The 14,865-nt window shown below is 43.1% G+C and overlaps 1 protein-coding gene across 1 annotated transcript in view; it reads left to right on the top strand.

Annotated features, from left to right (window-relative positions):
* The window catches only part of nampt2 (nicotinamide phosphoribosyltransferase 2), a 51,000-nt gene extending 44,089 nt beyond the window's left edge, over positions 1-6,911 (top strand). Inside the window, exons 8-11 of the mRNA XM_067999125.1 lie at positions 2,519-2,638; positions 2,737-2,877; positions 4,210-4,335; positions 5,371-6,911. Of these exons, the coding sequence (XP_067855226.1) occupies positions 2,519-2,638; positions 2,737-2,877; positions 4,210-4,335; positions 5,371-5,532 (549 nt within the window). The 3' untranslated portion in view covers positions 5,533-6,911. The remainder of the gene's footprint in view (positions 1-2,518; positions 2,639-2,736; positions 2,878-4,209; positions 4,336-5,370) is intronic.
* The last annotated feature ends 7,954 nt before the right edge of the window (positions 6,912-14,865 follow it).

Here is a 14,865-nt window from a genome sequence, read left to right on the forward strand (position 1 = left end):
GATTTTGCACCAGATTTATGCCTCTACCTGTGGAATATTGTTTCCATATAAATGCTGGAAGTGACGGACAACGCAGATTCCAGTGCAGGTATATTCAATTTGCGTGTATTGAATCTGCTGTATACCTCCCTACTCGTACATGTTTAACCCCTCAAGTCAGCAGACTCCTGCTGCAGGTAGATATAACCTCTCTACGACTACATTACTTCCTACTTAGTCAGTGACTGCATTTCATAGTAAACTCATTACTGCATATTTGCAATGCAAATTTGAGTTTTGGTGTCAAATGAATCACCTCTTGCTGGCATGAATTGGTGATGTTATTTAATGCACTTCACTCATGCTGGTCAGGCAAATGCAGAACTGGATATAAAACATACGTTAAAGACTGGCACAAAGAGATTTACCATTTGATACATTTGGAAATTGTTTTGAATAGTTTAGATTATCACATCTAACTACTTGGGCATTTTACCATTTTACTATATTTTTTCTCTAGAAGGTTTCAATATATTGAATTGATTGTGTACTTCAGAGAGCTTGGAGAGCATGGCAGTCATTCATGGCCTACCCCAAAGTCTGCGGTCTTGGCCTGGTTGCCTAGGCAAGAGGGAGATATGGAGGGAGAGAAAACTAGCTTGGGTGAGAAATGGTTGCTGCACCTCCTGGAATATCAGTCAAAGTTTGGCAGAGAGTCTGTGGAGATGTCTACATGCTAGGTTCTGTAATGCTGACTGAGGAAATTGTGTTGCAGGGGCTGGGAAAGAAGAAAAACAGTACTGTAGTAAAAATCAACTATCTATATAATTTTAAGGTGCATTTAACCAAGGTTATGATGTCTGCATAATTAAAAATGATTACAGTTGTAGATAATATGGGAAGTTGTGACCATATGTGCTTCAATTACTGGCCAAACAAATAAAGTTTGTTGCATTGTTCTGTGTATGTTCTATTTTTTTTCTTGCTGTGTTGCTGATTTTTCAGGTGTCCTTCAGCATCATAGCTGCATATATTACACTTGCATCATTGTGTGATGTGCTTTTGTTTTTAAGCACAAAGATATATTGTCTGACAAAACACTTGAATGGTGTCCATATGAACGTTGTAAAACCTTGGCTGCTGTAGGGTTAGAAAATGATTTGCAGCTCCCAACCTGAATTCAGGATCAAAAGGATGCTGATCATGGTTGCATTTATTGAGATAATCGCACTCATGTCAGCTGCATGCTTCTTTAGTATGTTCGCAACCTGAAAGGCAGGAGTTGGGGTGCAGCTTTTTATGCTCTTCTGCAAGGCAAGAGAGATTTAAAAAAAACATTTTTGACTCCTTAAACAAGGCAAAACTTTGCATTAAAAGTATTCTACCCTCCCCCAAGTAACATTCTCCTTTTTTGGGATGTTTGTGCTTGTCCAGCGGGGCGGGATTAGTGCTGGGGAATGGAACATTTTCCATTTTGGGCATCAAGCAATAAAGTTGCCTCAGCTACCCAGCAATATATCCCAAACCCAACCTCGGGAAAACACCTTTACTACAGTAAGTGTGACTTTGTTTTTCCACACCTGTGAAGTCCTGGAGATTGTCAATTTGTACCCATTTGGGAGCATTTTTGTGTTCTAGGCTCTTGCTGTCTAGGAATTGGATTGAGACTGTTCAATCTCATTTTGGGTACGGTAGTGTAGCGGTTATGTTACTGAATTAGTAACTATGAGGCCTGGTCTAATAATCCAGAGAATGTGAGTTCAAATCCCACCATGGCAGTTTGAGAATTTAAATTCAGTTTAAAACAAAACCTGGAACTAAAAAGTTGTTACCAGCGACCATGAAGCTGTTGGATTGTCGTAAAAACTCAACTGGTCCTCTAGGAAAGGAAACCTGCTCTCCTTACCTGGTCTGGACTAATATGTGACTCCAGTCCCACACCAATGTGGTTGACTCTGAACTGCCCTCTGGTGGCCTTAGGGATGGACAGTAAATACCGGCCTTGCCAGTGATGCCGACATCTCAACATTGAATTTTTAAAAATATAGTGTCTTTAGTGTGAACAAAATGAGAAGACTTTTATCCCTTTTATCTGGACTGAATTTGAACCCAGGCCTATAAATGAAAAGCGAATACCTAACCCCTGTATCACCCAGTCGTCACATTACATACTCCTTTTATGTAGTAATTTTTCCCTTAATAGGGAAACTATTTAAATAATGTGGACAGAGGTAGTTTGCCTTATTCTTGGGTGGTCCATGCAGATTAGTGTGATTTACAAATTACTTAATATAGATCACCATCAGAATATTTTTTTAACACCATGTAAACTACGCAGTGCTTTTTAGAGAGCCAGCTGCTGCTATTGTCATGCCTAAATTATTAATTTCATTAACATTTATGAGGCAAGATGGCTAAGATCTAACAGAGGTGATGTGCAGGTTTTATGTAATCGTTAAAAATCAAAAAGGTCACAGTTTGATGTCTTAAGGTATTATTCAGCAAAGAATAAGCAGTGAGCATTTTGCCATACCTGCAGATCCTGAGAATTCTGGAAGAAGTCTTTGGAAGTACCTTGAATTGTCAGGGCTATAAGCTGCTACCATCTTTCATCCGGCTTATTCAAGGAGATGCAATAAATCTACATTCCATGGAAGAAGTACGTGGAATTTGTTTTCAGTACTTTTTAGCAGAGTCATGAATGAACTTCATCCACCAAAGTTTAATGTAAAATCTGATTTTTATTTTTTCTTGCAGATCCTAAAAGCTCTAAAAAATGAACACTGGAGTGCAGAAAACATTGATTTTGGATGTGGTGGTGCTCTTCTGCAAAAACTCAACAGAGATACGCTGAACTGCTCTTTCAAATGCAGTTATGTTGAACAAAATGGAAAAAGGGTAAAAATGCTTGCTAACTTGTAGATGTTAGTCACAATTAATAAGAAAATCTCAAATAAGGAGATCAAGACTTTGAGAATGTGAGTGGGTGTTGCAAGGAACAATCACCTGACTGGCCTCTGATTGTAGAGAGAGGAAAAAATGTGGTCTCACTTTGAATACAAATCTGTCATCTCAATAACTTTAAAACATTTCACCAGATTTTGATTGCTTTTGATGCATGGATATGATTTCCAGTTCCCCAGTACGTTTAAAATATATTGAGCTTTAGGCATAATTGTACAAGTCTATGGGGAGATTCACTCACCAACAGGGCAAACTGAACATTTGGGCGCACACTGCCTATGATTGTCCAGCCATTCAATTTAATGTTCAGATAGCTGTGGGCAGCATGTGGCTGAATTTCCATTATGCATTGCCAATGGGCGAGGCTCCCTGCCAGCAGGCCATGTTCCCTTTTAAGTAAACTTTCGTAAATAGCATTCACACTGTGCTGGATTCCAGTTTTCCTTAGACTTTTCAACTATTTAGTGCTACCACAAAATGGGTGTTTTAAAATAGTGTTTGAGGACAGCAGGCCTGTTTCATAGGTTGAATATAGTTCAAAAATTGAGTCTTTTGGTTTACATTTATATTTGTGTATACTTGCTTGTGAGGATCTTGACTGAGTCTTGAATGATTTCAAAACCTTCTACGTGAATAGACTTCACAGGATATTTTTGGGTGAGGCTGCTCATATTTTGAGTTAGCATGCACATCTTTTCATTAGAGAATACTGTTGTCTAGCTTGTCATGTTTGGACTTTATTTAAAATGGGACCTCCACTTCCCCTTGTAACACCTGACTTTCATGAGTAGAAGTATCAGTGAGCAGGAGGTCTGCCTTAACAGCAGAGCAAAAACACTAACCTCCTTAGAATTCTGGATGTGTGCTGCCTTAGGGTCTTGCTCAAAATGAAAAGAAGTGAAATTCACAAGGGGTACAGCCACAGTGCAACTGCCACAGAGCACATTTTCACCAGGGACTGGCCATAAGCACCAGCAGCCCAGTTTTCCTTTCCCTACTCACCTGAATTCTGTCGGCAGTGGACGTCACCGGACAGACGATCAACCCTACTATGTCTGCAGATGTAATCAATCATTTAGCAAATGCTGTTTTTACCATGAACCTTGCTTGCTGTTTGTGAATTTGTTGGTTTTTAAAGAACAATGGAGTGAGGTGATTTTAAATGTTTTGCTTATTCACCGATCAAGTAGGTGCTTTGCAAAAGTGACAAGTCAGCAACGCCTGACCTCGATTCAGCATTTAACTACTTGTGTGTGTTACCATTAGCTGGATGTCTATAAACAGCCAGTAACCGATCCTATCAAAGGTTCAAAGAGGGGCCAGCTAATTCTGAGGAGAAATCCGAATGGAATCATTGAAACAGTAGAAGAAGGGAAGGGGAATCCGGAGGAGGTATGGACAACTAACAGACTTTCGTTTTAGTAACCTGTCTTTTTAAAAGGAGTCTTTACTCATGGGGAAGGGGAAGGATAAGCAGAGTGAAGAGAAAGGGCAAGGTTTATATGCCTATAACCAAGATTAACAGCTGCAACTCTTTGACAATGAAATTTGGCAGCAAGTTTTAGATGAATCTGATTTTCCGCTTGAATAGCTCAAATCTGATCAAGCATTCATGAAAACAAAAAGGGTACCTAGAGTCAGCATTCAGGGTCAGATACAGCACGATATACACAAAGTTAAACTCCATGTAGGAGTGAGTTTCAAACTTTTCTACGTGGGGATCTCTATGCAACCATTGTCACAATCATGGGGGACCTCTGCCTTAAGTTTTAAAAGGTAGTGTCAGCTACCTGAAGGAAAACATGCTATTGTTGCAGAAACCATTTTAATATACAGAAACAACACACTACTAAGTCAATAAATGGAGAAAAAATATAGAATACAGAATTTTCAAGACACTGTGTTCAAGATGGGCAGTATGCCTGACTCCAGGCTAACTGAAATCTGATGACCTCAGTCTCTTGCAAGAGAAAGACCTTCATCCCTTTAATCTTTCTCTCTCTCTCTCTCCTCTTCTCCCCTTTACTCTTCTCGCTCAGCATATTCATTTGTAAATGCAATTTAAGCAGATTGTTGTAGCACTAGTATTGTTTGGAGGTTGCTGTATCCACTTCCTGGCTTTGGCACATTTGGCATCTGCAAGAAAGGGTTCTCTTGCTCTAAGCATTTCTGTAATATGCAGACGTGTTACTTGTGCTTGAACAATATGTAAAATACATATTGTGGTTAAATAGAGTTCAGCTTCTAAATTAATGGAATGATTCCAAGATTATTGCTTGACTAATTTTTTTAAATTAATCTAAAACTGGCATCTAGGGATAGAAATAATATAATTTGCCTTAGAATTAGGGCATATGTTTTAAATTGTGAGGAAAATATTATTGCAGTCTTATAAATATTTAACATAACTTTTTTACTTGTTTCTAGGACCTCCTGGTTGCTGTTTTTGAAAATGGAAATATTCTCCATGAATATACACTTGAGGAGGTCCGAGAAAATGCAAAGCTGCAGGATGATGACTTGCTGTGCCTCAAGCAGAATGGAGAGCTGCTAAATGGAAGTTTGTTAAACGGCAATTCACAGCATTAGAGCAAAATACACAGCTGTGCAGCGATCTGGAAGCATTGGCTAAAGTACTGTCGGCTGCTGAAAAATCAAAGGCTAAAACCAGCAAAGGCTACAGCCCGTGATTGAGACCAATCCATCAGAAAAAAGAAACTAGGTTTTAAGATTTCATCAGTTTAAAAAAAAATTCTGTAAGAACACAAAAATGAAACATGTTTTTAGTGCCATTTTGATAATACAGTTTTGTAATGTTTAAATGTTCTCAGGCAATGAGTCGATTTCTGTGCCGGTACCTTCTGGAAATTAATGCCCCAGTGAGTTTCTAGAGAAATTGATACTGTGAATATGTTGGGTTTAGTCACTATGGGGGGAACGTTAACTCTCCCACAATGGACGGGGGGTGGGGGAGGTGCGGGTGCTGTTAAATCGGTAAAAATGTAAAACCCGACCCCAACCTGCCGCAAACGTGCCTACTTCCGGCTTAACCGCGGCGGGTTCGGGGGTCAGGTGAGTAACCCCTTCTGGAGAGCCGGTTCCGTAACTATAATATTTAAATGAGGCTCCGTTCCTTAGATTTTAGGAGGCAATTGAATTTAACAGCTGCGGGCCAGGTTACCCAGGACTCAGGAAACCCGGCAGCTAAAAGGAGGGCGGGAGCTGCCAGATCCAGCAGGTAAATGCTATCCCAGCACAGCTTGTGGGCCAGGAGGAGCAGGAATACTTCCCCCCACTCCCCCGGCCTCCCTCCAAGCAAATGTTCTGCCGCAGTCTGCCTCCAAATCCGGGATCTTCATCGTGCCCTGATCTTCTCCAATTTCTGTTTGAGCCAAAGTTCTGTGGAAAGTTGTGTGGTAAAGACAACCAACATGTAGACAGGACATGGCAGTGACATTAACCATAATGCCCTTCCCCGTCAAAGATGCTGCTGCTTCAAATAATTCTGCTCTTCTTCTTCGTGCTGCTCACACAGTGACACTCCCCTGTAACTGGCTGCAGCCCATAACTGTATCTCCCTCTCTCCCACTGATGGTAAAACTTTCAGGAGCGGAATTACAACTCTAAACTCATCCTGCATATTAAATGAGTTTCCCATGAGTCGTGCATTCCCCACCTCCCTCTGCCCTGCCATTAATGACTACGTCTTGCCGCTTAGGTCCCATGCTCTGAAATTCACTCCTTAAACCTCTCCACCTGCCTCATCTCCTATAAGACCCTACTTAAAACCAAGCTTTTGGTCACCCCTCTTACTATATTTCGTCTTTGCTTTTCTCCCCAATTACGCCTCTTTGAAGCACCTAAGGCTGTTTTTCTATGTTAAAGACGCTATAGAAATACAAGTCACTGTTGTTTCACAGCTGGTTTTAAGTTTTTGAAAAGCTCAAATACAAACTTTTGTATGCAAACCGAAATGTAATTGTAATTATTTCTATTTTATATCATTGTTATCTGGAATTTAACAAACTAAGGATGACGTCAGTGCCAAATAATTCAATCACTTTGTTTTTCTACTGGTACCTCTAAAGCATTAAACAGTACTTTCAAAAAAAGCAACTTTTCAATCATCCCAGAAAAGATGTAACAACCATATATGACACATGCCAACTGCAGCAGTAACATTTTAGGGGGAATTTTAACCCACCCTGCCTGGTGAGAATGGGGCAGACACAGTTAAACCAGCTGGAAAAAGACTTACCTGCTGGTTCTGCTTTGAATGCAGTCCAGCGTTAAATCTTGCAGTTGCAGCCTCTTAATAACCTCCATGTTCCCACCCAATGAATTGTCCAGGCCTCCCAGATGCACAATGCCAACTGGGGCTCACATCTTTGTCCCGTCCAGCAGGATTAAATGAAAATAAGTAACAGAAATACTTTAATAGGTTTTATTAGTTAAAAAGTATATGTGAAGTTTTTATATATATATATTTTATACACACATTAAGGAAATAGGGAAGAACAGGTGTGCAGATGTGTTTAAAGTTTATTTCAAATTATTTTAGATGTTCATTTTTCAAATTACTGTCCTGGTTCTTGATGAAGTTTGAAGATCTCCCTGTAGGATGCAGCAAAGCTCTTCTGGGGCTATTGGTTGAACTACAGCCTCTTTATGCTTTACCACAGGGATATATTCAAGTAAGATCTTCTGGGTTTCTACACCCTGGAGGCTAGGTATCTGTGTTGGCCTGGATCTCCTGCAGTGCTGCTGTATGAGCCTGACCTCCCAGCTTCTCTGTTGTTCCTTCTCCAACATATATACCATAAAGAGGGGAATCTCAGTTAGGAACCCTTACCGTAGCCTTCTCATTCATTTTAGGAAAATTCTCCAAACAGGAAACTGTCTCAAGCGAGACTTCTAAATGAAGCTAAGAGCCTCAGAAATAAAGAGCAAAACAATTTTGACAAAAGACCAATCAAACAGCACATTGAAACACAGCAATCCATCTTTGAGATTCCAGCATCAGCCTTCACCAACTGCTGTTCTAAGTTACCTATGTTTCATAGTCAGATGAGTGGTTCTTAGGGAAAAATGACAGAATGTAGGACAAATGATGTCATCCTGGCCTAAACCCATCATTTGCATGACTGCACTTTTGCTAGAGTGAGGACATCTTACAGCCTCTGGCCAAAATTGGGGCAGAACCTAAATGGGGCATAAAACAGACAGATCCTCTCTCTTCCCGAAATACTGCCCTCAACCTCCCAGAACGATCCACCAGGTTTAAGTGCTACCAATCCATCAGAATTTCAGGACCCATGTTTTTCAGTCAGTCAAGTGCCAGAACGTTAAAAACTAAATCTGATTGTATTGTAATCATTTTTTTTTAGGGCAGGTTAATCTTTATTTTTAAAAAGCGGAGACCCATTACGATAGGACACCTTATCTGCAGCACCAACAGGGTTAAAAATATATATTCGACATATAAATAATTGGATAGGGAGGAATTAATTGGAATATCAGTTATTTTCAGCTTTATCAAGCTCATCAAAAAAGGAATGTCAATATTCGGGGCACATTTCAGGATTTTTTGTCCACTTTTCAAAGGAAAGGATTTGGAATGAGTTACAATGAATTGACTGCATTTAAGTTAAAGTGAATTCACAAAGGGTTAAAGCCCAGCTGCTAAGACTGGGATAAACAAAGTAGCATAGTCAAGTCACCTATGTCAATACCATTGAGGCTGAAGTCCGAATGATCTAGAACAGTAGGAGGGTCATTATCCTATCTCAGAGCTCCCACCAAACGTCCACACCTATCATTTTTTTATATATTCGTTCATGGGATGTGGGCGTCGCTGGCGAGGCCGGCATTTATTGCTCATCCCTAATTGCCCTTGAGAAGGTGGTGGTGAGCCACCTTCTTGAACCGCTGCAGTCCATGTGGTGAAGGTTCTCCCACAGTACTGTTAGGAAGGGAGTTCCAGGATTTTGACCCAGCGACAGTGAAGGAATGGCGATATATTTCCAAGTCGGGATGATGTGTGACTTGGAGGGGAACGTGCAGGTGGTGTTGTTCCCATGTGCCTGCTGCTCTTGTCCTTCTAGGTGGTAGAGGTCACGGGTTTGGGAGGTGCTGTCGAAGAAGCCTTGGCGAGTTGCTGTAGTGCATCCTGTGGATGGTACACACTGCAGCCACAGTGCGCCGGTGGTGGAGGGCGTGAATGTTTAGGGTGGTGGATGGGGTGCCAATCAAGCAGGCTGCTTTGTCCTGGATGGTGTCGAGCTTCTTGAGTGTTGTTGGAGCTGCACTCGTCCAGGCAAGTGGAGAGTATTCCATCACACTCCTGACTTGTGCTGTGTCGATGGTGGAATGGCTTTGGGGAGTCAGGAGGTGAGTCATTCGCCATAGAATACCCAGCCTCTGACCTGCTCTTGTAGCCACACTATTTATGTGGCTGGTCGAGTTAAATTTCTGGTCAATGGTGACCCCCAGGATGTTGATGGTGGGGGTTTCGGCAATGGTAATGCTGTTGAATGTCAACGGGAGGTGGTTAGACTCTCTGTTGTTGGAGATGGTCATTGCCTGGCACTTGTCTGGCGCGAATGTTACTTGCCACTTTTGAGCCCAAACCTGGATGTTGTCCAGGTCTTGCTGCATGCGGGCACAGACTGCTTCATTATCTGAGGGGTTGCAAATGGAACTGAACACTGTGCAATCATCAGCGAACATCCCCATTTCTGACCTTTTGATGGAGGGAAGGTCATTGATGAAGCAGCTGAAGATGGTTGGGCCAAGGACACTGCCCTGAGGACTCCTGCAGCAATGTCCTGAGGCTGAGATGATTGACCTCCAACAACCACTACCATCTTCCTTTGTGCTAGGTATGACTCCAGCCACTGGGGAGTTTTCCCCCTGATTCCCATTGACTTCAATTTTACTTGGGCTCCTTGGTGCCACACTCAGTCAAATGCTGCCTTGATGTCAAGGGCAGTCACCCTCACCTCACCTCTGGAATTCAGCTCATTTGTCCATGTTTGGACCAAGGCTGTAATGAGGTCTGGAGCCGAGTGGTCCTGGCGGAACCCAAACTGAGCATCGGTGAGCAGGTTATTGGTGAGTAAGTGCCGCTTGATAGCACTGTCGACGACACCCTCCACCACTTTGCTGATGATTGAGAGTAGACTGATGGGGCGGTAATGGCGTGGAAAATCTGTCCCCTCATCCCTGCCTCCTCTTGACATCAGGGCTGATGTTCCTCTGGTTACGCTGCGCTCCCAGCCAACTTACAGAAGATATGCACGGCCGGTTCCGAGAAAATTCAGGGCCCTCTAGTTCTTTGCATAACAATTTTATAAAATCCGTCTCTAAGTAAAGTCTCTTGAACATTTTAATCTAGTTACTTTTTCTCATTCTTTAATTTCCAATATGTCTAATAGATTGCCACCCATATAGGGAAATCATGGAATATCAACTTCCTCAGTCGAGCTACATATAAAGGTCATTCTAAATTTGAATTCAGTTCTTTTCCTGTGTTGCAGTAATCCCAGTACTGTTCAACATCATGAAAAACTCTTCAAACTTGTTTTTCATTTAGTCACTGTTTAATGGTTATTCCCTCATTTTTTTGGAAATCCACCATTGTTCAGAGCTATAACTTACTTAGGGCAGTCAAGGCACTCTAACCAAAAAAATATTGGCCTGAAGGTAAAGGAGTTATTTGTGTCCAAGGCTGTCCGCAAGGAAAACTGAGGGTTTTATTCTTCACAACTGTGGTTCCCAAGATGGTGGTGCTTTCTGACCCATACTGGAACTAAAGGTCTTGAACAAATTATTCACAAGGAAAAATTTTCTCTCATTATTCAGGCAATGTGACCAGGAGACTGGCCAGTAGCCAGAGACCTCATACATTCAATACTCAACCTTCAAAGATTTTTGATGGTCAAGGCATGAGAATATTTTTTTCCGACTTGGCTTGACATCAGCATGCAGCAGTACTTATCAGTCGTGGCAGGCTTCCTCAAACTACAGCACGTTCACGTCCACTATATTAAATGATTGGTTCTTTCAGGCTGTCTCTGAAAACACTACAAAGAATGCAGTTGAACAACTTTAGGAACAGCCTAGGAAAGCTGGGCTTCCTCATGGATTGATCGAAGATCAAACGGGAGCCAGTGCAGAATCAGTCTGGCTGATGCTTGGTTCTAAAAACATTTTTTTTAAAAATCAGGAATATTCCAAAGGACATTTCTTTACAACAGAAAATTAATAGCTTGTTTTTAACATGATTTGCTGTTTAAGATGTGGAAAGAGCAGCACTGTTGTTGCATTTTCATAATACCTGCCCCTATTTTTAGATTCCATCTCATCCTGTGCATCATTCCCAAATAAGTAATTAGAGGAGACCTCCTCCCACCCCCACAAAGATTCCTTGATCAAAACAGTCTCACCAAAGAAAATGGTGCCAAAACTGAGCCTGATCCATATATGGTGGAATTAAAGGGAATTCTCCGATTCAGTACAGGATAGATTTTTGGCCTTGCCTCAAGAGGTTTTACAACTGTAGTTCATTGATCAGTCAGAGGCAAAAAAGATAGAGTTTTACAAAGAGTTTCTATGCTGGAGAGTAAAATGAATGTACTCATGTAATGACTTTGAAAACAGGTCCTGGTGGAAGAAATCTCTGGATCAGGAATTACTGAAAAGGGGGGAGGAAAAAGTCTTCCTATTACATATTTTACTGGATTGTTTAGCTGCACACAGATCCTGATGCTTCTTAATACTACTGAGGCTCATCACATCAAGGCCATGGCCAGATTCTTCCATTTTCAGAACAAAGATAAAACACTTAGGGATAATGGCATGCTATTTTTTAACGGCCAGAGAATAAGGATGAACCAAGAATTCTTTAATGAAATTAGCAAACAATACACAGAGCTTTTCAAAGGCAAAACAGCACTGTGGGGTTTTAATTTAAATATGACCTTTTATATGAAGGCCTATTAAAAGTAGTGTGAGAGATTCCTCTGAGGTGTTCCATAACTGAGAGTAGTTTTATCAAGTCTTGGACCATCATAAAGTCCCATAAAGAATAAAAATGTGGAATAGCATGCCAATAAAGAATATGTTACTGACTATTTATAGATGACATAAGAACATAAGAAATAGGAACAGGAGTAGGCCATATGGCCCCTCGAGCCAGCTCCGCCAGTCAATAAGATGATGGCTGATCTTCTACCTCAACTCCACCAGGCGTACCTAAAAATGAGGTGCCAACCTGGTGAAGCTACAACTCAGGACTACATGCATGCTAAACAGCGGAAGCAACATGCTATAGACAGAGCTAAGCGATTCCACAACCAATGGATCAGATCAAAGCTCTGCAGTCCTGCCACATCCAATCGTGAATGGTGGTGGACAATTAAACAACTAACGGGAGGAGGAGGCTCTGTAAACATCCCCATACTCAATGATGGCAGAGTCCAGCACGTGACTGCAAAAGACAAGGCTGAAGTGTTTGCAACCATCTTCAGCCAGAAGTGCTGAGTGGATGATCCATTTCGGCCTCCTCCCGATATCCCCCCCATCACAGAAGCCAGTCTTCAGCCAATTCGAATTACTCCACGTGATATCAAGAAACGGCTGAGTGCACTGGATGCAGCAAAGGCATTGGGCCCCAACCACATCCCGGCTGTAGTGCTGAAGTCTTGTGCTCCAGAACTAGCTGCGCCTGTAGCCAAGATGTTCCAGTACAGCTATAACACTGGCATCTACCCAAAAATGTGGAATATTGCCCAGGTATGTCCTGTCCACAAAAAGCAGGACAAATCCAATCCGGCCAATTACCACCCCATCAGTCTACTCTCAATCATCAGCAAAGAGATGGAAGGTGTCGTCGACAGTGCTATCAAGCGGCACTTACTCACCAATAACCTGCTCACCGATGCTCAGTTTGGGTTCCGCCAGGACCACTCGGCTCCAGACCTCATTACAACCTTGGTCCAAACATGGACAAAAGAGCTGAATTCCAGAGGAGAGGTTAGAGTGACTGCCCTTAACATCAAGGCAGCATTTGACTAAGTGTGGCACCAAGGAGCCCTAGTAAAATTGAAGTCAATGGGAATCAGGGGGAAAACTCCCCAGTGGTTGGAGTCATACCTAGCACAAAAGAACATGGTAGTGGTTGTTGGAGGCCAATCATCTCAGCCCCAGGACATTGCTGCAGGAGTTCCTCAGGGCAGTGTCCTCGGCCCAACCATCTTCAGCTGCTTCATCAATGACCTTCCCTCCAACATAAAGTCAGAAATGGGGATGTTCGCTGATGATTGCACAGTGTTCAGTTCCATTCGCAACACCTCAAATAATGAAGCAGTCCGAGCCCGCATGCAGCAAGACCTGGACAACATCCAGGTTTGGGCTCATAAGTAGCAAGTAACATTCGCGCCTGACAAGTGCCAGGCAATGACCATCTCCAACAAGAGAGAGTCTAACCACCTCCACTTGACATTCAACGGCATTACCATTACCGAATCCCCCACCATCAACATCCTGGGGGTCACCATTGACCAGAAACTTAACTGGACCAGCCATATAAATACTGTGGCTACAAGAGCAGGTCAGAGGCTGGGTATTCTGCGGCGAGTGACTCACCTCCTGACTCCCCAAAGCCTTTCCACCATCTACAAGGCACAAGTCAGGAGTGTGATGGAATACTCTCCACTTGCCTGGATGAGTGCAGCTCCAACAACACTCAAGAAGCTCGACAGCATCCAGGACAAAGCAGCCCATTTGATTGGCACCCCATCCACCACCCTAAACATTCACTCCCTTCACCACCGGCGCACATTAGCTGCAGTGTGTAGCATCCACAGGATGCACTGCAGCAACTCGCCAAGGCTTCTTCGACAGCACCTCTCAAACCCGCGACCTCTACCACCTAGAAGGACAAGAGCAGCAAGCACATGGGAACAACACCAACTGCATGTTCCCCTCCAAGTCACACACCATCCCGACTTGGAAATATATCGCTGCTCCTTCATCGTCGCTGGGTCAAAATCCTGGAACTCCCTTCCTAACAGTACTGTGGGAGAACCTTCACCACACAACGGTTCAAGAAGGCGGCTCACGGCCACCTTCTCAAGGGCAATTAGGGATGTGCAATAAATGCTGGCCTCGCCAGCGATGCCCACATCCCATGAACGAATAAAAAAAAAACTTTCCCACCCTATTCCCATAACCCTTGATTCCCTTAGTGTCCAAATATCCATCAAACTCAGTCTAAATGTACTCAACGACTGAGCATCCACAGCCCTCTGGGGTAGGGAATTCCAAAGATTCAAACCCTCTGAGTGAAGAAATTTTTCCTCATCCTGGTTCTAAATGGCTGACACCATATCCTGAGACTATGGGCTCGATTTTCGCACCCGTGATTGGGTGCGTTCGTGGCGGAGGGGCTATAAAAATCGGGGATTCCCGGGGCGGGTCAGGAGCCCGGCTCCAACCCTGCAGTCATGACCTCCTCGGAGGGCGAACAGCATCACCAGCCTCGCCGGCCACACCGTCCACCTCTGACATGTGGAGCTCCAACACAGTGCTGTGACACATCCACCTGCACAGTAGGAGGGAGGGCAACCGCAGAGAGAGATGCGTCGCAGAAGGCACTACCCTCGCCACAGGGTCCACAGACCGAGGCTCAGCTTCCTGGACCTCTCTGAGCAGCAGTGCACATGGAGGCTCAGAGTCACTCGACATGTAGTCGTGGACATCTGCAGCCTCCTTCATGCCAAGCTGCTCCCGGCTGGCCCGAGCACCATCTTCTTACCTGTCGCTGTCAAAGTCACCACTGCCCTCAACAACTTCTCCTCCGCATCCTTCCAGGGTGCCACCGGGTACATCGCCGATGTCTCTCAGTTGTTTTGCACAAAA

Source organism: Heptranchias perlo, chromosome 17 (genome assembly GCF_035084215.1).
Source record: "Heptranchias perlo isolate sHepPer1 chromosome 17, sHepPer1.hap1, whole genome shotgun sequence".
Lineage (NCBI taxonomy): Eukaryota > Metazoa > Chordata > Chondrichthyes > Hexanchiformes > Hexanchidae > Heptranchias > Heptranchias perlo.